At 43.5% G+C, this 25,211-nt stretch overlaps 1 protein-coding gene across 1 annotated transcript; it reads left to right on the top strand.

Moving 5' to 3' along the window:
• Positions 1-16,350: 16,350 nt before the first annotated feature.
• Positions 16,351-24,846, top strand: LOC124028917 (protein Mis18-alpha-like). Its single transcript, XM_046340817.1, has 5 exons — positions 16,351-16,627; positions 20,441-20,510; positions 21,839-21,961; positions 22,397-22,499; positions 24,431-24,846. The coding sequence occupies exons 1-5, from the start codon at positions 16,390-16,392 to the stop codon at positions 24,506-24,508; spliced, it is 612 nt and encodes a 203-aa protein (XP_046196773.1). The 5' UTR covers positions 16,351-16,389; the 3' UTR covers positions 24,509-24,846.
• The last annotated feature ends 365 nt before the right edge of the window (positions 24,847-25,211 follow it).

Raw genomic sequence — 25,211 nt, 5'->3', positions numbered from 1 at the left:
TTAGTTCCTGCCAAGGCAGCATCTACTCTTCCTGGGTTCCAACCACATTAATGTACATCACAAAAACAAACTCACTAACTCAGTACATCATTACGGCACTACATATCTGCAACACAAAATGTGTAGTCCCTATACAACAATATGAACATTTACACGTGTGCGAGTGTCTGTCCCTAAACAGACACTCACAGGAACAGCATTGTTCCATAAAGTGTAGTTTTATCCCCCCCCCCCCCCCTCCCCCCATCTGTAATGAGATCTCTGGAGGCATGTCTGAGCTGTTTGCTAGTCCTCGGTGCATTCAGCATGTCAATACCGCTCGTTCAGTTATGATGTGTCAAGATTAGCTGACACTGATGAGACTGCTACTAAAAATAAAGGTGAGCAAAGTGTAACCATGCCAACACTTTGCTTACTGACTGACCAGGTTCATAGGATAAAGAACATGCAAACAAAAAAAAATGTAAATTTCTCACCTTTTTAGTTTGTCATTTGGTTCAGAGTAAGTATCATGAAACGCCCTTCCCACTCGTCCTGGATGTTCAGACCATTTCCGCGGACATCTGTTGAGAGTCTCATGTACTTTACCGCAGGCCCATCACTTATGAAAGGTTTAATTTCCTGTGTTCAGCCCCTTCTGCCCTGTGATTGGATAACACTCAGCGGAGCGTCCTGTCTGTTTTCCACACAGCAGAACATTTAGAGACAGGCAGACTTTTCCCTTTTTCTGGTTTCCTGCGCATAGGTTACCTCAGACATCTCATTTTATTTTTGTATTATTTTATTAGTATTAAATCCGAATTGTTTAACCAAAATATGACGTTCAAAGGGAACTCATTTACCTGTATGGAATCTCCTCTTGAATTTGTTTACCTTAGTGTTGCTGTATTCTCTTTTTCTCCGTCAGTTAACTCACTTTTCCTTTATTCTAATGATCCATAACTTTATGTAAATGTAATTTAAGGTTAACGTAAGAGGTGTGTCGTCACGTACCGCGAGCGGTGGCAGGAGACGTCGTTATTAATTATTGAGGACCGAGACGAAAAACCCGGCAGCAAATGTCATTTGTCTACGGTGTACCATTTAAAACGATGGATAAATACGGGGAAAATAGCTCCGGTTCTATTTCCCACCGCGCCAGGTTAGTTAGTCGGGGCGGCAGGTAGTGGTTAGAGAGAGGGTTAGGGTTGCCTGTTCCCAGGTAGGCAGTCACTGGAAATCATCATTTTGTTCTTCACTGACTTGTCTCGTTAAATACATCACATGTTGCTCCTGCCATCCTGTACCATCCAAGCCGTTACGTTTTCCTGACAAGCTGTTATTCAACATACCGTTACTGTGTTTTCGAAATAATTGGTAAGATGTTGTCAGTGGGTGGAAAATGTACTCGATTTTAATACTTGAGTAAAAGTAAAGATGCCTTAATAGAAAAATGACTCAAGTAAAAGTGAAAGTCAGTAAAATTATACAAGTATTTAAAAGATATATATATATATAAACTTAAGTATCAAAAGTAAACATATTTCAAATTCCTTACATTAAGCAAATCAGATGGCACCTTTTAAACAATATATAAATAATACTAATTTGGGTAACCAGGGAAACACAACGCTCAAACATAATTTACAAACTAAGCATTTGTGTTTAGTGAGTCCTCCAGGTCAGAGGTCCAATTCAAAGGGTCTTTATTGGCATGTGAAACATATACTGTGTTTACATTGCCATAGCAAGTGAAATAAACAATCAGAAATGGAACAGTAAACACCACACACAAAGTTTCAAAAGTGACTCTCCGTGTCCTCTGACAGGGACCATTAGGACAGATCTTATGTATCTGTTGAAAGGGACAGATGCTGAGTTGTGGTAAAGGGGCTTTCTTTTCTCTCTCTGTTTCTCTGTCTGGTTTTCTACAGACCTATAGTTCCTCAGTCAGAAATAAAAGTTGGTCCCAAAACAACTCCTAGTCCTTTGGGGCCTGTTTCACGGACACAGATTAGGGCAAACTAATCCTGACCTGGACTAAAACGCTCAATCAAAACATGCTGTTTAGTCCAGGATCAGTTTTAATCTGTGTCCTGGAAACCAGCCCTTAGTATCTGCAGTTCTGAAAGAACTAGGGGTGGTAACAATATAGTGGAAGCTCCAATAAAGCCTAGGGGTCTGGACTAGGAGTTGATTTATGACAGGGTTGTAGTCTGGGTTAATGTCTGACAGGGTTGTAGTCTGGGTTGATGTCTGACAGGGTTGTACTCTGGGTTGATGTCTGACAGGGTTGTAGTCTTAACTGTTCGCTAATGGTCTGGACTAGGGGCTGATGTAGTCTTAACTGTTCGCTAATGGTCTGGACTAGGGGCTGATGTAGTCTTAACTGTTCGCTAATGGTCTGGACTAGGGGTTGATGTAGTCTTAACTCGGTTCGCTAATGGTCTGGACTAGGGGTTGATGTAGTCTTAACTCTGTTCACTAATGGTCTGGACTAGGGGTTGATGTTAATGTTCACTAATGGTCTGGACTAGGGGTTGATGTAGTCTTAACTCTGTTCACTAATGGTCTGGACTAGGGGTTGATGTAGTCTTAACTCTGTTCACTAATGGTCTGGACTAGGGGCTGATGTAGTCTTAACTCTGTTCACTAATGGTCTGGACTAGGGGTTGATGTTAATGTTCACTAATGGTCTGGACTAGGGGCTGATGTAGTCTTAACTCTGTTCACTAATGGTCTGGACTAGGGGTTGATGTAGTCTTAACTCTGTTCACTAATGGTCTGGACTAGGGGTTGATGTAGTCTTAACTCTGTTCACTAATGGTCTGGACTAGGGGTTGATGTAGTCTTAACTCTGTTCACTAATGGTCTGGACTAGGGGTTGATGTAGTCTTAACTCTGTTCACTAATGGTCTGGACTAGGGGTTGATGTAGTCTTAACTCTGTTCACTAATGGTCTGGACTAGGGGTTGATGTAGTCTTAACTCTGTTCACTAATGGTCTGGACTAGGGGTTGATGTTAATGTTCACTAATGGTCTGGACTAGGGGCTGATGTAGTCTTAACTCTGTTCACTAATGGTCTGGACTAGGGGTTGATGTAGTCTTAACTCTGTTCACTAATGGTCTGGACTAGGGGCTGATGTAGTCTTAACTCTGTTCACTAATGGTCTGGACTAGGGGCTGATGTAGTCTTAACTCTATTCACTAATGGTCTGGACTAGGGGTTGATGTAGTCTTAACTCTGTTCACTAATGGTCTGGACTAGGGGCTGATGTAGTCTTAACTCTGTTCACTAATGGTCTGGACTAGGGGTTGATGTAGTCTTAACTCTGTTCACTAATGGTCTGGACTAGGGGTTGATGTAGTCTTAACTCTGTTCACTAATGGTCTGGACTAGGGGCTGATGTAGTCTTAACTCTGTTCACTAATGGTCTGGACTAGGGGTTGATGTAGTCTTAACTCTGTTCACTAATGGTCTGGACTAGGGGTTGATGTTAATGTTCACTAATGGTCTGGACTAGGGGTTGATGTAGTCTTAACTCTGTTCACTAATGGTCTGGACTAGGGGTTGATGTTAATGTTCACTAATGGTCTGGACTAGGGGTTGATGTAGTCTTAACTCTATTCACTAATGGTCTGGACTAGGGGTTGATGTAGTCTTAACTCTGTTCACTAATGGTCTGGACTAGGGGTTGATGTAGTCTTAACTCTGTTCACTAATGGTCTGGACTAGGGGCTGATGTTAATGTTCACTAATGGTCTGGACCAGGGGTTGATGTAGTCTTAACTCTATTCACTAATGGTCTGGACTAGGGGTTGATGTAGTCTTAACTCTGTTCACTAATGGTCTGGACTAGGGGTTGATGTAGTCTTAACTCTATTCACTAATGGTCTGGACTAGGGGTTGATGTAGTCTTAACTCTGTTCACTAATGGTCTGGACTAGGGGTTGATGTAGTCTTAACTCTATTCACTAATGGTCTGGACTAGGGGTTGATGTAGTCTTAACTCTATTCACTAATGGTCTGGACTAGGGGCTGATGTTAATGTTCACTAATGGTCTGGACTAGGGGTTGATGTAGTCTTAACTCTGTTCACTAATGGTCTGGACCAGGGGTTGATGTAGTCTTAACTCTATTCACTAATGGTCTGGACTAGGGGTTGATGTAGTCTTAACTCTGTTCACTAATGGTCTGGACTAGGGGTTGATGTAGTCTTAACTCTATTCACTAATGGTCTGGACTAGGGGTTGATGTAGTCTTAACTCTGTTCACTAATGGTCTGGACTAGGGGTTGATGTAGTCTTAACTCTATTCACTAATGGTCTGGACTAGGGGCTGATGTTAATGTTCACTAATGGTCTGGACTAGGGGTTGATGTAGTCTTAACTCTATTCACTAATGGTCTGGACTAGGGGTTGATGTAGTCTTAACTCTGTTCACTAATGGTCTGGACTAGGGGCTGATGTTAATGTTCACTAATGGTCTGGACTAGGGGTTGATGTAGTCTTAACTCTATTCACTAATGGTCTGGACTAGGGGCTGATGTTAATGTTCACTAATGGTCTGGACTAGGGGTTGATGTAGTCTTAACTCTATTCACTAATGGTCTGGACTAGGGGTTGATGTAGTCTTAACTCTGTTCACTAATGGTCTGGACTAGGGGTTGATGTAGTCTTAACTCTGTTCACTAATGGTCTGGACTAGGGGTTGATGTAGTCTTAACTCTGTTCACTAATGGTCTGGACTAGGGGTTGATGTAGTCTTAACTCTGTTCACTAATGGTCTGGACTAGGGGTTGATGTAGTCTTAACTCTGTTCACTAATGGTCTGGACTAGGGGTTGATGTAGTCTTAACTCTGTTCACTAATGGTCTGGACTAGGGGCTGATGTAGTCTTAACTCTGTTCACTAATGGTCTGGACTAGGGGTTGATGTAGTCTTAACTCTGTTCACTAATGGTCTGGACTAGGGGTTGATGTAGTCTTAACTCTGTTCACTAATGGTCTGGACTAGGGGTTGATGTAGTCTTAACTCTGTTCACTAATGGTCTGGACTAGGGGTTGATGTAGTCTTAACTCTGTTCACTAATGGTCTGGACTAGGGGTTGATGTAGTCTTAACTCTGTTCACTAATGGTCTGGACTAGGGGTTGATGTAGTCTTAACTCTGTTCACTAATGGTCTGGACTAGGGGTTGATGTAGTCTTAACTCTGTTCACTAATGGTCTGGACTAGGGGCTGATGTAGTCTTAACTCTGTTCACTAATGGTCTGGACTAGGGGTTGATGTAGTCTTAACTCTGTTCACTAATGGTCTGGACTAGGGGTTGACTTTACAACAGGGTTGTAGTCTTTGCTTTTCTGTTTTGTCTTTATTCTTATTAATGCTACTGAGATCAATATACAGTGGGGAGAACAAGTATTTGATAACCTGCAAAATCGGCAGTGTTTCCTACTTACAAAGCATGTAGAGGTCTGTAATTTTTATCATAGGTACACTTCAACTGTGAGAGATGAAATCTAAAACAAAAATCCAGAAAAATCACATTTTATGATTTTTAAGTAATTCATTTTCATTTCATCCCATTTTCTCAGAGACATATTTTATGGCATAGTACTATAGTTTACCAGTAATAAGTATTTACTTAGCTATATTGTGCTATAGTTGTATTAGTGTTTCCACATAGGCTTTTAGTTTTAGTGTTGTTTAGTTAAACCCTGCCTAGCCTCCAACCTAATAAGACCTTTATACTAGAGGAATTTTAAACACTTACAACACTCGGAAGTTTACAAACACCTTAGCCAAAGACATTTAAACTCAGTTTTCACAATTCCTGACATTTAATCCCAGTAAAAATTCCCACTCTTAGGTCAGTTAGGATCACCACTTTATTTTAAAAATGTGAAATGTCAGAATAATAGTAGAGAGGATTATTTCTTTCAGCTTTTATTTCTTTCATCACATTCCCAGTGCGTCAGAAGTTTACATACACTCAATTAGTATTTGGTAGCATTGCCTTTAAATTGTTTAACTTGGGTCAAACATTTCGGGTAGCCTTCCACAAGCTTCCCACAATAAGTTGGGTGAATTTTGGCCCATTCCTCCTGACAGAGCTGGTGTAACTGAGTCAGGTTTGTAGGCCTCCTTGCTGGATTGAGGTCATGGCTTTGTGATGGCCACTCCAATACCTTGACTTTGTTGTCCTTAAGCCATTTTGCCACAACTTTGGAAGTATGCTTGGGGTCATTGTCCATTTGGAAGACTCATTTGCGACCAAGCTTTAACTTCCTGACTGATGTCTTGAGATGTTGCTTCAATATATCCACATAATTTTCTTTCCTCACAAAGCCATCTATTTTGTGAAGTGCACCAGTTCCTCCTGCAGCAAAGCACCCCCACAACATGATGCTGCCACCCCCGTGCTTCATGGCTGGGATGATGTTCTTCGGCTTGCAAGTCTCCCCCTTTTTTCCTCCAAACATAACGATGGTCATTATGGCCGAACAGTTCTATTTTTGTTTCATCAGACCAGAGGACATTTCTCCAAAAAGTACGATCTTTGTCCCCATGTGCAGTTGCAAACTGTTGTCTGGCTTTTTTATGTCGGTTTTGGAGCAGTGGCTTCTTCCTTTCTGAGCGGCCTTTCAGGTTATGTCGATACAGGACTAATTTTACTGTGGATATAGACACTTTTGTACCTGTTTCCTCCAGCAAGGTCCTTTGCTGTTGTTCTGGGATTGATTTGCACTTTTCCACCAAAGTACTTCAGCTCTAGGGTACAGAATGCGTCTCCTTCCTGAGCAGTAAGACTGAATGGTATGATGGCTGCGTGGTCCCATGGTGTTTATACTTGTGTACTATTGTTTGTACAGAATGTGGTACCTTCAGGAGTTTGGAAATTGCTCCCAAGGATGAACCAGACTTGTGGAGGTCTACAATATTTTTCTGAGGTCTTGGCTGATTTCTTTTGATTTTCCCATGATGTCAAGCAAAGAGACACTGAGTTTGAAAGTAGACCTTGAAATACATCCACAGGTACACCTCCAATTGACTCAAAACATGTCAATTAGCCTATCAGAAGCTTCTAAAGCCATGACATAATTTTCTGGAATTTTTAAAGCTTGGAAATTCCTTCATCTTGGCTAATTCTTGTGGCTTAAATTGTTAAAATTGTTCCACCGGTCCGATCTGATTTTGTTCAATTGCGGTTTTCAATTTCAGCAAGTGTCTTTTTGGTATAATTCAACTTATTGCGTTTAAGTTTGTTTCTACTGTTTCCGAGTTTCAAAGTGTTCTTATCGTAGCTCTGGGTTGTTTTGCTACTTGTGTCTTAGGTGTTTCCTAATTGTTTTACATTAATTATCAAAAACTATATTACATTTTTTGTTTGTTGCATTTCTTTGGTTTTCTCAGATTTGCTTTTGATGCTGCTTTTTGGAATATGCAGTTGATGTTTCTAGGAGCTGAATTGACACCAGCTGTATTGTTTTGGTATTGTGAGTTATTGAAAAACTGTATAGAGTTCATAATTTCATTTGAGTTTAATGTTTCAATGAATTTCTCTGCACTGTTTGGAGCCCATCTGTACGATTGGTTCATGTTGTAGAGTTTATTAGGCTGTTTTGTTTGAATGAATATTGCCGGTTAATTTCTTCCGAAACTCGTTGATCTGACAATGGTGTCTGTGGTCTGACAGTGAATTCACTAATGGCGGAGGGGTCGATGTCCGTGATGGCATAATCGACTACACTTGTCCCAAGAGCTGAGCTGTAAGTAAACCGACCTAAAGAGTCCCCTCTGATTCTACCATGAAGCATGTACAGGCCTAAGACTCGACAGAGATGCACTAACTCCTTCCCGTTTCTGGTCAGGATTCGGTCAGGGCCGTTTCTATTATTTATAATAGGGCTACTGTACAAGGAGGGGTGTCCAAATACGTGGTGGTTATCTCCCTCGTCAGTGTAGTCAGGCTCAGAACCTGTCATTGAAATCTCCACAACGAAGCACTTGACCCTCTGCCTGAAATTGTAGGATTTCTGTCTGGAGATGGTTAAAAAATAATAATAAAAAAACCTGGTCATCATAATATGATGAATCTGAAGGAGGAGCTGCACATCATTGTCACAATAGATTGTACCTTTTTGTTTAAGTTTCATCCAGTCCTGCTTTATGCTAAATGTTAACATGTTTTATGTTTGATCGATGGTAGTAAACCTTCTCTATAGCCTGAGGGACACTGATTATCTATGTCTCCAGGACACCATGTTTCCAGTAGGGTTAGGATGTCCTGTACCTTGACTTTCTCTATAGCTCAAAGTTGTATCTTTACATAAATTATCACATTATCACAGCAGACACAGTGACAATAGACACAGCAGACACAGTGACAATAGACACAGCAGACAGCAGACACAGTGACAATAGACACAGCAGACACAGAGACAATAGACACAGCAGACACAGTGACAATAGACACAGCAGACAGCAGACACAGTGACAATAGACACAGCAGACACAGAGACAATAGACACAGCAGACACAGTGACAATAGACACAGCAGACACAGTGACAATAGACACAGCACACAGCAGACACAGTGACAATAGACACAGTGACAATAGACACAGCAGACATAGTGACAATAGACACAGCAGACACAGTGACAATAGACACAGCAGACACAGTGACAATAGACACAGCAGACAGCAGACACAGTGACAATAGACACAGCAGACACAGTGACAATAGACACAGCAGACATAGTGACAATAGACACAGCAGACATAGTGACAATAGACACAGCAGACACAGTGACAATAGGCACAACAGACACAGTGACAATAGACACAGCAGACACAGTGACAATAGACACAGCAGACAGCAGACATAGTGACAATAGACACAGCAGACACAGTGACAATAGACACAGCAGACACAGTGACAATAGACACAGCAGACACAGTGACAATAGACACAGCACACAGCAGACACAGTGACAATAGACACAGCAGACACAGGGACAATAGACACAGCAGACACAGTGACAATAGACACAGCACACAGCAGACACAGTGACAATAGACACAGCAGACACAGTGACAATAGACACAGCACACAGCAGACACAGTGACAATAGATACAGCAGACACAGTGACAATAGACACAGCAGACAGCAGACACAGTGACAATAGACACAGCAGACACAGTGACAATAGACACAGCAGACACAGTGACAATAGACACAGCAGACACAGTGACAATAGACACAGCAGACAACAGACACAGTGACAATAGACACAGCAGACACAGTGACAATAGACACAGCAGACACAGTGACAATAGACACAGCAGACACAGTGACAATAGACACAGCAGACAGCAGACACAGTGACAATAGACACAGCAGACAGCAGACATAGTGACAATAGACACAGCAGACACAGTGACAATAGACACAGCAGACACAGTGACAATAGACACAGCAGACACAGTGACAATAGACACAGCAGACACAGTGACAATAGACACAGCAGACACAGTGACAATAGACACAGCAGACACAGTGACAATAGACACAGCACACAGCAGACACAGTGACAATAGACACAGCAGACACAGGGACAATAGACACAGCAGACACAGTGACAATAGACACAGCACACAGCAGACACAGTGACAATAGACACAGCAGACACAGGGACAATAGACACAGCAGACACAGTGACAATAGACACAGCACACAGCAGACACAGTGACAATAGACACAGCAGACACAGTGACAATAGACACAGCACACAGCAGACACAGTGACAATAGACACAGCAGACACAGTGACAATAGACACAGCAGACACAGTGACAATAGACACAGCAGACACAGTGACAATAGACACAGCAGACACAGTGACAATAGACACAGCAGACAACAGACACAGTGACAATAGACACAGCAGACACAGTGACAATAGACACAGCAGACACAGTGACAATAGACACAGCAGACAGCAGACACAGTGACAATAGACACAGCAGACAGCAGACATAGTGACAATAGACACAGCAGACACAGTGACAATAGACACAGCAGACACAGTGACAATAGACACAGCAGACACAGTGACAATAGACACAGCAGACACAGTGACAATAGACACAGCAGACACAGTGACAATAGACACAGCAGACACAGTGACAATAGACACAGCACACAGCAGACACAGTGACAATAGACACAGCAGACACAGGGACAATAGACACAGCAGACACAGTGACAATAGACACAGCACACAGCAGACACAGTGACAATAGACACAGCAGACACAGGGACAATAGACACAGCAGACACAGTGACAATAGACACAGCACACAGCAGACACAGTGACAATAGACACAGCAGACACAGTGACAATAGACACAGCACACAGCAGACACAGTGACAATAGATACAGCAGACACAGTGACAATAGACACGGCAGACAGCAGACACAGTGACAATAGACACAGCAGACACAGTGACAATAGACACAGCAGACACAGTGACAATAGACACAGCAGACACAGTGACAATAGACACAGCAGACACAGTGACAATAGACACAGCAGACAGCAGACACAGTGACAATAGGCACAACAGACACAGTGACAATAGACACAGCAGACACAGTGACAATAGACACAGCAGACAGCAGACATAGTGACAATAGACACAGCAGACACAGTGACAATAGACACAGCAGACACAGTGACAATAGACACAGCAGACACAGTGACAATAGACACAGCACACAGCAGACACAGTGACAATAGACACAGCAGACACAGGGACAATAGACACAGCAGACACAGTGACAATAGACACAGCACACAGCAGACACAGTGACAATAGACACAGCAGACACAGTGACAATAGACACAGCACACAGCAGACACAGTGACAATAGATACAGCAGACACAGTGACAATAGACACAGCAGACAGCAGACACAGTGACAATAGACACAGCAGACACAGTGACAATAGACACAGCAGACACAGTGACAATAGACACAGCAGACACAGTGACAATAGACACAGCAGACAACAGACACAGTGACAATAGACACAGCAGACACAGTGACAATAGACACAGCAGACACAGTGACAATAGACACAGCAGACACAGTGACAATAGACACAGCAGACAGCAGACACAGTGACAATAGACACAGCAGACAGCAGACATAGTGACAATAGACACAGCAGACACAGTGACAATAGACACAGCAGACACAGTGACAATAGACACAGCAGACACAGTGACAATAGACACAGCAGACACAGTGACAATAGACACAGCAGACACAGTGACAATAGACACAGCAGACACAGTGACAATAGACACAGCACACAGCAGACACAGTGACAATAGACACAGCAGACACAGGGACAATAGACACAGCAGACACAGTGACAATAGACACAGCACACAGCAGACACAGTGACAATAGACACAGCAGACACAGGGACAATAGACACAGCAGACACAGTGACAATAGACACAGCACACAGCAGACACAGTGACAATAGACACAGCAGACACAGTGACAATAGACACAGCACACAGCAGACACAGTGACAATAGACACAGCAGACACAGTGACAATAGACACAGCAGACACAGTGACAATAGACACAGCAGACACAGTGACAATAGACACAGCAGACACAGTGACAATAGACACAGCAGACAACAGACACAGTGACAATAGACACAGCAGACACAGTGACAATAGACACAGCAGACACAGTGACAATAGACACAGCAGACAGCAGACACAGTGACAATAGACACAGCAGACAGCAGACATAGTGACAATAGACACAGCAGACACAGTGACAATAGACACAGCAGACACAGTGACAATAGACACAGCAGACACAGTGACAATAGACACAGCAGACACAGTGACAATAGACACAGCAGACACAGTGACAATAGACACAGCAGACACAGTGACAATAGACACAGCACACAGCAGACACAGTGACAATAGACACAGCAGACACAGGGACAATAGACACAGCAGACACAGTGACAATAGACACAGCACACAGCAGACACAGTGACAATAGACACAGCAGACACAGGGACAATAGACACAGCAGACACAGTGACAATAGACACAGCACACAGCAGACACAGTGACAATAGACACAGCAGACACAGTGACAATAGACACAGCACACAGCAGACACAGTGACAATAGATACAGCAGACACAGTGACAATAGACACGGCAGACAGCAGACACAGTGACAATAGACACAGCAGACACAGTGACAATAGACACAGCAGACACAGTGACAATAGACACAGCAGACACAGTGACAATAGACACAGCAGACACAGTGACAATAGACACAGCAGACAGCAGACACAGTGAAAAGAGAGAAACTGTGGCTGAAAGACAGGGAAAACTGCATTTATTTATCTGTGCAAGAGAGTGGTCATCGATGGGAAAGAAATGCGGACAAATCAGAACATTGGAGTGAGGGGCGGAGTCTATCTCTGACAGAACTGTCGGGCCAAAAAAATGATTACCAGGTCCAGGTATTATAAAATGTACACAAACACTTGAATGAGAAAAGGCTGACCTGAGAACTGGTAAACTCAACACTAACTATAGGTGAATAATGAGAAAAGGCTGACCTGAGAACTGGTAAACTCAACACTAACTATAGGTGAATAATGAGAAAAGGCTGACCTGAGAACTGGTAAACTCAACACTAACTATAGGTGAATAATGAGAAAAGGCTGACCTGAGAACTGGTAAACTCAACACTAACTATAGGTGAATAATGAGAAAAGGCTGACCTGAGAACTGGTAAACTCAACACTAACTATAGGTGAATAATGAGAAAAGGCTGACCTGAGAACTGGTAAACTCAACATTAACTATAGGTGAATAACTGCTTATTGTAAAGTGTACACAATGTCTCCCCCTTGTGGGAGTTTCAATACTTTGGTAACTTTATGACCAATATTTTATTTATTTTTTGTTGGAGAGGATGATAATGGGATGGAAACCCTTTTGAGTTACATGTCCTTAGGAAAAGCTTATATTTTCACATAACAAGGTTGTTAGTTGAAGTTTATGCCTTTATCTCATTGTTCAATCAATGTCGGGGGGTATTCGTAATTTACTCAAACGTAAGGCTATTTTCCTGTAATGCAGACTTTTACTTTCTACAAGAGACTCATGCTTGTCCTTCCGGTCTATCTTTTTGGAAAAATCAACGGGGTAACGATATCTGATTGTCAAATGGCAACAACCACTCTGCAGGTGTAGCAGTTTTAAGAGGTGCGTTTAAAGGGAAGGTCATCAGTAGTAAGACTCCCCACTCTGCAGGTGTAGCAGTTTTAAGAGGTGCACTTAAAGGGAAGGTCATCAGTAGTAAGACTCCCCACTCTGCAGGTGTAGCAGTTTAAAGAGGTGCATTTAAAGGGAAGGTCATCAGTAGTAAGAATCACCACTCTGCAGGTGTAGCAGTTTTAAGAGGTGCATTTAAAGGGGATTAAAGGGAAGGTCATCAGTAGTAAGACTCCCCACTCTGCAGGTGTAGCAGTTTTAAGAGGTGCACTTAAAGGGAAGGTCATCAGTAGTAAGACTCCCCACTCTGCAGGTGTAGCAGTTTAAAGAGGTGCATTTAAAGGGAAGGTCATCAGTAGTAAGAATCACCACTCTGCAGGGGTAGCAGTTTTAAAAGGTGCATTTAAAGGGAAGGTCATCAGTAGTAAGAATCACCACTCTGCAGGGGTAGCAGTTTTAAGAGGTGCATTTAAATGGGATTAAAGGGGAGGTCATCAGTAGTGAGACTCACCACTCTGCAGGTGTAGCAGTTTTAAGAGGTGCATTTAAAGGGAAGGTCATCAGTAGTAAGACTCCCCACTCTGCAGGTGTAGCAGTTTAAAGAGGTGCATTTAAAGGGAAGGTCATCAGTAGTAAGAATCACCACTCTGCAGGGGTAGCAGTTTTAAGAGGTGCATTTAAAGGGAAGGTCATCAGTAGTAAGAATCACCACTCTGCAGGTGTAGCAGTTTAAAGAGGTGCATTTAAAGGGAAGGTCATCAGTAGTAAGAATCACCACTCTGCAGGGGTAGCAGTTTTAAGAGGTGCATTTAAAGGGAAGGTCATCAGTAGTAAGAATCACCACTCTGCAGGGGTAGCAGTTTAAAGAGGTGCATTTAAAGGGAAGGTCATCAGTAGTAAGAATCACCACTCTGCAGGGGTAGCAGTTTAAAGAGGTGCATTTAAAGGGAAGGTCATCAGTAGAACGAAATAAAAAACAAGGATAGTTTTATTTGTATTATTTCTCCTTTCTTATTTTTATTGGTCACACAAGTTATGGCACTTCATATAAATAAGGATAGTTTTAGGGGTATTCAGATACAACACAAAGAGATCAAATGTTCACAATTGGCCGACGACACCACCATTTTCTTGAAAGATCACATGTATCAGGTTTATCTCCGAATATTAGGTGCTATTCCTCTCTTAGGAGAATATAACAATACTCCAAGTGCAACTGTTGAGGATTTTGTAGCCTCAATACAACTAGAAGAAATTGACATTTTAAACTATAACATGTTTATATAATGAAACTATTTCAATATGTTACTATTCCCTCTGCTAAAATGTACTGGAATACAGCCCTGGGACAAGGTAACTGGAACAACGTTTCGTTGTTGTCTGGTAAATATTGTATATCTAATAAGGTGACAGAAGTATCATAAAAACTCATTCATAGAATCTACCCTGTAAAGACCTTTATCATACACAGATTGTAATTAGCTGTTGATAACAAATGTGTATTTTGTGGTTGTGACCCAGAGACTCTTGACCATTTATTTAGGGACTGCTCTTATGTCAGAAGATTTGGGATTTTGAATTTTCTTTTCAAAGAAACGACTATTAATGTTAATTTGAAAGATGTGTTTTATTTTGAACCAAATGACCCTGATTGAACTTCCATTGTTCATTTGTTTATCTTTCCTGGAAGATTCTTTGTCCATAAAATGAAGTGGGCAGAGAACAAACCCCTTTTCACATTATTTAAGATTGATTTCAAAATAATATTTCAATTCTTCAGTAAATGTAAAAACAACAAAGCAATATGCACCACCTTCCAGACCCATATCAAACATCTCCAATTCAAAGTTAAATCTAGAATTGGCTTCCTATTTCGCAACAAAGCATCCTTCACTCATGCTGCCAAACATACCCTTGTAAAACTGACCATCCTACCAATCCTCGACTTTGGCGATGTCATTTACAAAATAGCCTCCAATACCCTACTCAACAAATTGGATGCAGTCTATCACAGTGCAATCCGTTTTGTCACCAAAGCCCCATATACTACCCACCATTGCGACCTGTACGCTCTCGTTGGCTGGCCCTCGCTTCATACTCGTCGCCAAACCCACTGGCTCCATGTCATCTACAAGACCCTGCTAGGTAAAGTCCCCCCTTATCTCAGCTCGCTGGTCACCATAGCATCTCCCACCTGTAGCACACGCTCCAGCAGGTATATCTCTCTAGTCACCCCCAAAACCAATTCTTTCTTTGGCCGCCTCTCCTTCCAGTTCTCTGCTGCCAATGACTGGAACGAACTACAACAATCTCTGAAACTGGAAACACTTATCTCCCTCACTAGCTTTAAGCACCAACTGTCAGAGCAGCTCACAGATTACTGCACCTGTACATAGTCCACCTATAATTTAGCCCAAACAACTACCTCTTTCCCAACTGTATTTAATTCATTTATTTATTTTGCTCCTTTGCACCCCATTATTTTTATTTCTACATTGCACATTCTTCCATTGCAAAACTACCATTCCAGTGTTTTACTTGCTATATTGTATTTACTTTGCCACCATGGCCTTTTTTGCCTTTACCTCCCTTCTCACCTCATTTGCTCACATTGTATATAGACTTGTTTATACTGTATTATTGACTGTATGTTTGTTTTACTCCATGTGTAACTCTGTGTCGTTGTATCTGTCGAACTGCTTTGCTTTATCTTGGCCAGGTCGCAATTGTAAATGAGAACTTGTTCTCAACTTGCCTACCTGGTTAAATAAAGGTGAAATAAATAAAATAAAAGTATTTGAAATTGAAAATGAATCTCGATATGTAATACCCCCGTCTGTTAGGTTTATGTACTCTTGTTTGTATATTTCTGAGGAGTTTTGTATTTGTTGTGTTCATAATAAAAATAAATTATAATTAAAACAAATAAATAATAATATATATTTTTTTTAATAAAAAAAATGATGACATGAAACTTCCGCTTTTCTTTTTTTTAGGTATGACGTATTTCCTGTATCGTCTGTCGCCAAACCCGCCCAAGTTCGAAAAAAATAAAATAAACATGTCTGGGAGAAGAGCACTTTGCAAAGATTCAAACGTGACATATGAAGTCACCGGCAACGATGGAGTTTATGCTGACTCGACCATCATTAAGGACAACTCTAAACAAGGGAAGTTCGTAGAAGACGACGATAGCGACCCACCGGTCGTCTTTTTCTGCGGGAGTTGCAAGTTGCCCGTCGGTGACTCGTTGTCTTGGGCTGGGAGTGAGGACGAAAAAAATCAAATACTGCTGAACCGTAAGTTGCTGGCGGACTACATTGTAGATCTGGATAGTGTGATAACCTTGGTTTGTGTCAGAATTACAATGCATTACTCATTTTGTTCGTGTCTGTTTTGACACTGAACAATGTTATTGAGAAGTCCCCCCCCCGCCCGGTTTTTCCCAGATGGCGAAACGAGGTTCAAATTGTATTTGTCATCTGCGCCGAATACAACAGATGTAGACTTGACCGTGAAGTGTTTAACTTTACAGTGGGAGTCCTTTCCCAACGATGCAGAGGTCATTAAAGATGCAAAATGCAGACAGCGCTCCGTCCGACATTTCCTGGTTACTACAATTTATAAAAAATTGGCCTAATTTCATTTCTGTGACAAAATGAACAAGGATAGTGTGTAGAGGATCATTTGTACCTTAACTACTGTGAAATATATTTTCCATTCGTCCAAAATAATGTACTTTCAGCTGTTTTGAAACGGGTGTACAAAACCAAAGTAAAATATGTTAATCGCGGGAAGCATAGAAATAGTGCAGAACAGATCTACCGCCTCTTAGACTTGCTTTCAATGACACATCTGTAACACACACATGTGAATTTCTTCTGGTCTCCTTAAAGACTTTGCAGATTAGAAATAGCATGAATAGAACTAACATTCGTTAGAATCAGTGCGGTTTGTTCTACATAATGCCTTCAGAAGGGCTGTCTAACTTCCAGGTACAAAATGTATTTATTAAGAATCCTCATTCGCTGCTGCCGCAGGAGGAACATTGTCCGATGTTGAGATGTGTCTGTTACTTGAACTCTGAAGCATTTATTTGGGCTGCAATTTCTGAGGCTGGTAACTCTAATGAACCCATCCTCTGCAGCAGAAGTAACTCTGGGTCTTTCCTGTGGTGGTCTTCATGAGAGCCAGTTTCATCATAGCGCTTGATGGTTTTTGTGACTGCACTTATAGGAACTTTCAAAGTTGTTTACATTTTCAGGATTAATTGACCGTGTCAAATTTTTGTCCGTCCTCCTCCTTCTACCCATATGAAAGCAGCCACAACGGTGGAATTAGCTGTTTCCTTCAAAATCTAAGGACAAAGCGAAAACAAGTTTTTGGAAATGTTTGCAAATGTATTACAAATAAACAACATAAGTATTCAGACCCTTTGCTGTGAGACTCGAAATTGAGCTCAGGTGCATCCAGTTTCCACTGATCATCCTTGATGTTTCTATAACTTGGAGTCCACCTGTGGTAAATTCAGTTGTTTGGACATGGTATGGAAAGGAACACACCTGTCTATATAAGGTCCCACAGTTGACAGTGCATGTCAGAGCAAAAACCAAGCCATGAGGTTGAAGGAATTGTCCGTAGAGCTCCGAGACAGGATTGTGTCTGACCTTTTTTGGGGATTTCTACAACTTGATTGGAGGCCACCTGTGGTCCTTGAGTGGCCCAGCCAGAGCCCGGACTTGAACCTGATCAAACATCTCTGGATAGACCTGAATCAAAATCAAATCAAATTTTATTTGTCACATACACATGGTTAGCAGATGTTAAATACGAGTGTAGCGAAATGCTTGTGCTTCTAGTTCCGACAATGCAGTGATAACCAACAAGTAATCTAACTAACAATTCCAAAACTACTGTCTTATACACAGTGTAAGGGGATAAGGAACATGTACATAAGGATATATGAATGAGTGATGGTACAGAGCAGCATAGGCAAGATGCAGTAGATGGTATCGAGTACAGTATATACATATGAGATGAGTGTGTAGACAAAGTGGCATAGTTAAAGTGGCTAGTGATACATGTGTTACATAAGGATGCAGTCGATGATATAGAGTACAGTATATACGTATGCATATGAGATGAATAATGTAGGGTAAGTAACATTATATAAGGTAGCATTGTTTAAAGTGGCTAGTGATATATTTACATCATTTCCCATCAATTCCCATTATTAAAATGGCTGGAGTTGGGTCAGTGTCAATGACAGTGTGTTGGCAGCAGCCACTCAATGTTAGTGGTGGCTGTTTAACAGTCTGATGGCCTTGAGATAGAAGCTGTTTTTCAGTCTCTCGGTCCCAGCTTTGATGCACCTGTACTGACCTCGCCTTCTGGATGATAGCGGGGTGAACAGGCAGTGGTTCGGGTGGTTGATGTCCTTGATGATCTTTATGGCCTTCCTGTAACAACGGGTGGTGTAGGTGTCCTGGAGGGCAGGTAGTTTGCCCCCGGTGATGCGTTGTGCAGTCCTCACTACCCTCTGGAAAGCCTTACGGTTGAGGGCGGAGCAGTTGCCGTACCAGGCGGTGATACAGCCCGCCAGGATGCTCTCGATTGTGCATCTGTAGAAGTTTGTGAGTGCTTTTGGTGACAAGCCGAATTTCTTCAGCCTCCTGAGGTTGAATAGGCGCTTCTGCGCCTTCTTCACGACGCTGTCAGTGTGAGTGGACCAATTCAGTTTGTCTGTGATGTGTATGCCGAGGAACTTAAAACTAGCTACCCTCTCCACTACTGTTCCATCAATGTGGATAGGGGGGTGTTCCCTCTCTCCCTCTCCCTCTGCTGTCCTGTGTTCCCTCTGCCGCCCTGTGCACCTGGGTACTGGACTTCCTGACGGGCCGCCCCCAGGTGGTGAGGGTAGGCAACAACATCTCCTCCCCGCTGATCCTGAAAATAGCAGTGCTGCGACTCTCCCCATCCAACCTGACAGAGGATCTGCAGAGAAGAATGGGAGAAACTCCCCAAATAAAGGTGTGCCAAGCTTGTTGCGTCATACCCAAGAATACTTCACGTAGTCACTGCCAAAGTACTAAGTAAAGGGTGTCAATACTTGTGATATTTTAATAAATTAACAAAATTCTAAACCTGTTTTTGCTTTGTCATTATTGGGTATTGTGTGTAGATTGAAGAGAAACCTATTTATTCACATGTTGGTACAAGGCTTTAACCGAAACAAAATGTGGGAAAAGTCAAGAGGTCTGAGTCCTTTCCGAAGGCAGTGTTTATGAACCGTACAGCCCTAACCCATTTCATGTGTAAAATCCATAGGTATCAGCCTGCTCAGTAACACCCACAGTACACTACTATGTAGAGTTTACACACACATTACCATCTTAGTCTGCTAAATGGCTTATATTATATTATTAGTTCTATTGCAGGTCTCTGAAACTACTGTGCAATTAGCCATTATTAGCTCTGAATGATCAATACACTAATGCAGTGGGTGTAATCAATGCCTGTTCTACCTACTCAGGGGGGGGGTTAGTTAATCTAGTTGGTGATGCCTGTCCTACTCGGGGGGGGGGGGGGGGGGTTAGTTAATCTAGTTGGTTACCCCTGCCCTATGCAGTGGGTTAGTTAATCTAGTTGGTTACCCCTGCCCTATGCAGTGGGTTAGTTAATCTAGTTGGTGACCCCTGTATGTGAATTGACACTATAATCTCGCACGTGAAGTTCGACTCCGTTTTGGGGTTAGGGTTAGGGTTAGGGTTATTTCAGTTTTAATCATTTATATAAAGTTTTTACAGTGATACTGTTCCATGTGCCACCCTGTTTCATGTGCCACCCTGTTTCATGTGCCACCCTGTTTCATGTGCCACCCTGTTTCATGTGCCACCCTGTTCCATGTGCCACCCTGTTCCATGTGCCACCCTGTTCCATGTGCCACCCTGTTCCATGTGCCACCGCGAGGGGTACTTGATGGAATTGGCAAGACCACAAACACATCTTGGATCAGGCTATTGTCTAAGGACAAGACAGATTGATTTCCTAATTAGATATTGTTCTCCCAATTTCCCAAAGAGACTGAACAATTCCCTCTTTTTATATTGCAGGTGTCAGTGACAATGTTTTGGTTGGCAAAGAAACTCACTTCTCTGGTACCTGTAAGAAGGATCTAGGCTGGTAAGTCAGAGCGTATGTCTGTTAGCCGTATGTCTGTTAGCCGTATGTCTGTTAGCCGTATGTCTGTTAGCCGTATGTCTGTTAGCCGTATGTCTGTTAGCCGTATGTCTGTTAGCCGTATGTCTGTTAGCCGTATGTCTGTTAGCCGTATGTCTGTTAGCCGTATGTCTGTTAGCCGTATTGTCTAGCTAGCTGCTAATAACCTCTGCCAAATTCCTCAATGTTTACCTTCATCATAGACAGAATGTTCTTATTAAATTGAATCTAATATTAACCCAGAAGTAAAATATTGTGTAATTTGGTCATCTGTGTGATACACCCCCCGACCTGAGCTGTTGTCTGATACTCCCCCCCACCCCCCCCCTGACCTGTCGTGTGATATCCCCCCCCCCGACCTGTCGTGTGATATCCCCCCGACCTGTCGTGTGATATCCCCCCTGTCGCGTGATATTCCCCCCTGACCTGTCGTGTGATATTCCCCCCCCCACCTGTCGTGTGATATTCCCCCTGACCTGTCGTGTGATATCCCCCCTGACCTGTCGTGTGATATCCCCCTGACCTGTCGTGTGATATCCCCCTGACCTGTCGTGTGATATCCCCCCTGACCTGTCGTGTGATATCCCCCTGACCTGTCGTGTGATATTCCCCTGACCTGTCGTGTGATATTCCCCTGACCTGTCGTGTGATATTCCCCTGACCTGTCGTGTGATATTCCCCCTGACCTGTCGTGTGATATGCCCCCTGTCGTGTGATATGCCCCCTGTCGTGTGATATTCCCCCTGTCGTGTGATATCCCCCTGACCTGTCGTGTGATATCCCCCCTGACCTGTCGTGTGATATTCCCCCTGTCGTGTGATATCCCCCCTGACCTGTCGTGTGATATTCCCCCTGTCGTGTGATATTCCCCCTGACCTGTCGTGTGATATTCCCCCTGACCTGTCGTGTGATATCCCCCCGACCTGTCGTGTGATATTCCCCTTGACCTGTCGTGTGATATTCCCCCCGACCTGTCGTGTGATATTCCCCCCGACCTGTCGTGATATTCCCCCCCGACCTGTCGTGTGATATTCCCCCCTGTCGTGTGATATTCCCCCTGTCGTGTGATATTCCCCCCTGTCGTGTGATATTCCCCCCTGTCGTGTGATATTCCCCCCTGTCGTGTGATATTCCCCCCCTGTCGTGTGATATTCCCCCCGACCTGTCGTGTGATATTCCCCCCCTTCCCCTGACCTGTCGTGTGATATTCCCCCCCTGACCTGTCGTGTGATATCCCCCCCCTGACCTGTCGTGTGATATTCCCCCTGACCTGTCGTGTCCCCCTGTTACAGCCTGAAAGTCCACCTGACCTGTCGTGGCTGCAGCTCTCTGCTTGGCATGGTCTACATCTCTACACCCAGGAAACTGGACCACATCAGGTCTCTGTTCTGCCTCAATGTGACTGCCATAGAGAGGTGAGCCGGGGGGGGGGGCAGGCTGTCTGAGCAGGACTTAAACCAGTGACTGATATAGTTGTAGTACTTATCGTGGGGGAATTTAAACATTGACTGTTAAATATTGGTGATTTTCACAATGTTTATGCAGCACCTGTTGTCCTGTTTTCATGGCATCTTGCTGCTGTGATTTGTATTTCAACTAACAGAAATGGGAGGTTATCAATGTTTTTCTTGTTCATATTCTTTGTAGATCTGTGTGGAAATATTTATCTTAGTGTGGTCTGGACTCTCTCACACAGCATCTCTGACACTCATGATGACAAATCATGTTGCCAGTAGTAACAGCCCCACTAAAATATTTTTTAGATTGATTTACGAGATGATAGTTTGTCTATTCTGTTGGCTTTAAAAAGTAATTTATATTGATGTAAAATCATTCTGCGGTCCGTGCAGCTATGTCCTGGGGTCTTCCAGTCAGCAGGTGGCAGCAGTGAGCCCCAAGCAGCAGCCGGTCACTCTGGAGTACAGACAGGCTGTAGAGCGACAACTGGATGAGGTAACCCTCTGGACTGTGAAGCTTCCCGTTAGTTCACTACTGTTGATCAGGGCTCTGTCACGTGTGTTTGAAGAAGGTATTACTTGCAATGATCTTGTGGGAGTGGATTGGTTAAGACACACCCACATTAAACCACGCCTCCCAACACCCACCCACATTAAACCACGCCTCCCAACACCCACCCACATTAAACCACGCTCCCAACACCCACCCACATTAAACCACGCTCCCAACACCCACCCACATTAAACCACGCCTCCCAACACCCACCCACATTAAACCACGCCTCCCAACACCCACACACATTAAACCACGCCTCCCAACACCCACACACATCAAACCACGCCTCCCAACACCCACACACATCAAACCACGCCTCCCACTACCCACACACATTAAACCACGCCTCCTAAAACACCCACCCACATTAAACCACGCCTCCTAAAACACCCACCCACATTAAACCACGCCTCCTAAAACACCCACCCACATTAAACCACGCCTCCTAAAACACCCACCCACATTAAACCACACCTCTTTACTAAAGTAATTTCATGCCATACATTTATATTGAAGTGAACCTTCAGAGCCCATTGATGAGGACATGTTGTCTGGTGGACATCTGGTCTGGTGGAGACACATGCCAAACTGGGTCTTCATTAGCCAATAGAGAGAGACCCGGGACATTAACCAGAAGGCCAATCAGCTTAATCTACGAACCAATCGTCTCCCACAGCAACTTCCTCCTAACCTTCCCCGTGCCTCGCAGTCGTGTGATTCGCCAAAAAATGAAATGACAAGTACTTTACTCAGTACGTCAGTCCTATAGATCCCAGGCTTATAGGATGGAGACGAGGTTATTGACAAGCCAATCGTAGACACGAGGTTGATAGAGGAGTTGGCTTGATGGCACACTGGTTCTCAGGCTTGTTCTTTGTCTGCTTAGTACCTGTGTTTGTCTTGGAGAAAAACGCACACTAGATGGTGGTGTTGCTCAGGAACGGCAGTCAGACACTCCTCGATACTGTACCAGCAGGAACAATAGAATGTCTGTTTATTTCTTTCTGTGTGTTTGTTTTGGGGGCGGGGTCTGACTTAAGGTGTCCGCATGCTTCCCAGCTGAAACAGTTCGTCAGCGCTTGTGCATATATTATGATGACGTTTTGGGCTCTGGCCCCGGGGGGCTACGGGCTCTGGCCCCGGGGGGCTACGGGCTCTGGCCCCGGGGGGCTACGGGCTCTGGCCCCGGGGTTTTATCTGCTGTTCCGGCACACACTTTTTTTTTCTGAAGCATAATGAAGGTCTGAAACCGACGCCCCTTTGTCAGTGATTTGGTCAACATTGGGGATTCTTCAATCAAGTCTTTGCATGAAAACAAGTTCTCTCGTTGAACTCTTTCATAGCAAAATACTTCACCAGTCGTCTTAGTTCGATGTCAAATTGTCACCTAAGATCTCTTCAGCAAAAATGTCAATTAATGGCCGATTTTTTAAAATATTTTTTTTCGAGTTACAAGATCTTGGATTAATTATATTTTGAAGAAGTGTATACCGACTACGCCGACTCAAAATGGACAAAGTACTATTGCCGCTTTTTCAAGCGAAGGTTTTTTAATGCGAACAAACTCGTTAGACTCGACGCCAGCTGAACTCTGACCTGGTCAGACACTTGTTTCTTAATGTATTCTGTCTGAGAGGCAGAGAGACCATGTTTGGGTTTTCCACCTTGTAAATTTAACGACCTCATCCTCTCCTTCCCTCCCTCTCTCCCTCTGTTCTCTATCCCCATCTCTCTCTCCTCCTCCTCTGTCCCCCTCCCTCCCTTCTCTACTCTTTTCCTCCTCCCACTCCTCTGTCCCTTCCTCCTTCCTCTCTTCCCCTCTTCCCTCCCTTCTCTCCTCTCATCTTCCTCCCCTCTTTCCCCCTCTCTAGATTAAGGCGGTGACTCTGTCTATGGGGCAGAGGTTGTTGGTGCTGGAGGGTGACCAGCAGAGTAAATGTCATATGTGATGATGCATCTTGACAGTGATGGACTACGTCATGGGGGGCCCGGGGGCCCGCTGAGGTCTCACATACACACAGTACTAAGTAACTCAACCCTCCCTCCCCATTTCTACCTAAATCCCACTTTGCCCTCTACCCCCCCTCCTTTGTTAGTTCTGATGGGGAACCACAAGAGCCACAATCTGTTTGTTCCACAAGGTTTAAACACCTCTATCACAATAAATGGCACCCTATTCCCTATATAGTGCACTACTATAGACCAGAGCCCTATGGAACCCTATTCCCTATATAGTGCACTACTATAGACCAGAGCCCTATGGAACCCTATTCCCTATATAGTGCACTACTTTAGACCAGAGCCCTATGGAACCCTATTCCCTATATAGTGCACTACTTTAGACCAGAGCCCTATGCCACCCTATTCCCTATATAGTGCACTACTTTAGACCAGAGCCCTATGACACCCTATTCCCTATATAGTGCACTACTTTAGACCAGAGCCCTATGGAACCCTATTCCCTATATAGTGCACTACTTTAGACCAGAGCCCTATGACACCCTATTCCCTATATAGTGCACTACTTTAGACCAGAGCCCTATGGAACCCTATTCCCTATATAGTGCACTACTTTAGACCAGAGCCCTATGCCACCCTATTCCCTATATAGTGCACTACTTTAGACCAGAGCCCTATGCCACCCTATTCCCT

This window comes from Oncorhynchus gorbuscha, unplaced genomic scaffold, assembly GCF_021184085.1.
Source record: "Oncorhynchus gorbuscha isolate QuinsamMale2020 ecotype Even-year unplaced genomic scaffold, OgorEven_v1.0 Un_scaffold_5023, whole genome shotgun sequence".
NCBI lineage: Eukaryota > Metazoa > Chordata > Actinopteri > Salmoniformes > Salmonidae > Oncorhynchus > Oncorhynchus gorbuscha.
The sequence above is the reverse complement of the archived record's forward strand: the minus strand, read 5'-3'. Positions and strand labels throughout refer to the sequence as shown.

Bases quoted from the DNA above. Each gene is read 5' to 3' on its own strand.
- LOC124028917 (XM_046340817.1), top strand. From the start codon at position 16,390: ATGTCTGGGAGAAGAGCACTTTGCAAAGATTCAAACGTGACATATGAA. The intron at 20,511-21,838 runs GTAAGTCAGAGC...CCCCTGTTACAG, and splicing joins TGTAAGAAGGATCTAGGCTG to CCTGAAAGTCCACCTGACCT. The intron at 22,500-24,430 runs GTAACCCTCTGG...CCCCCTCTCTAG, and splicing joins TAGAGCGACAACTGGATGAG to ATTAAGGCGGTGACTCTGTC.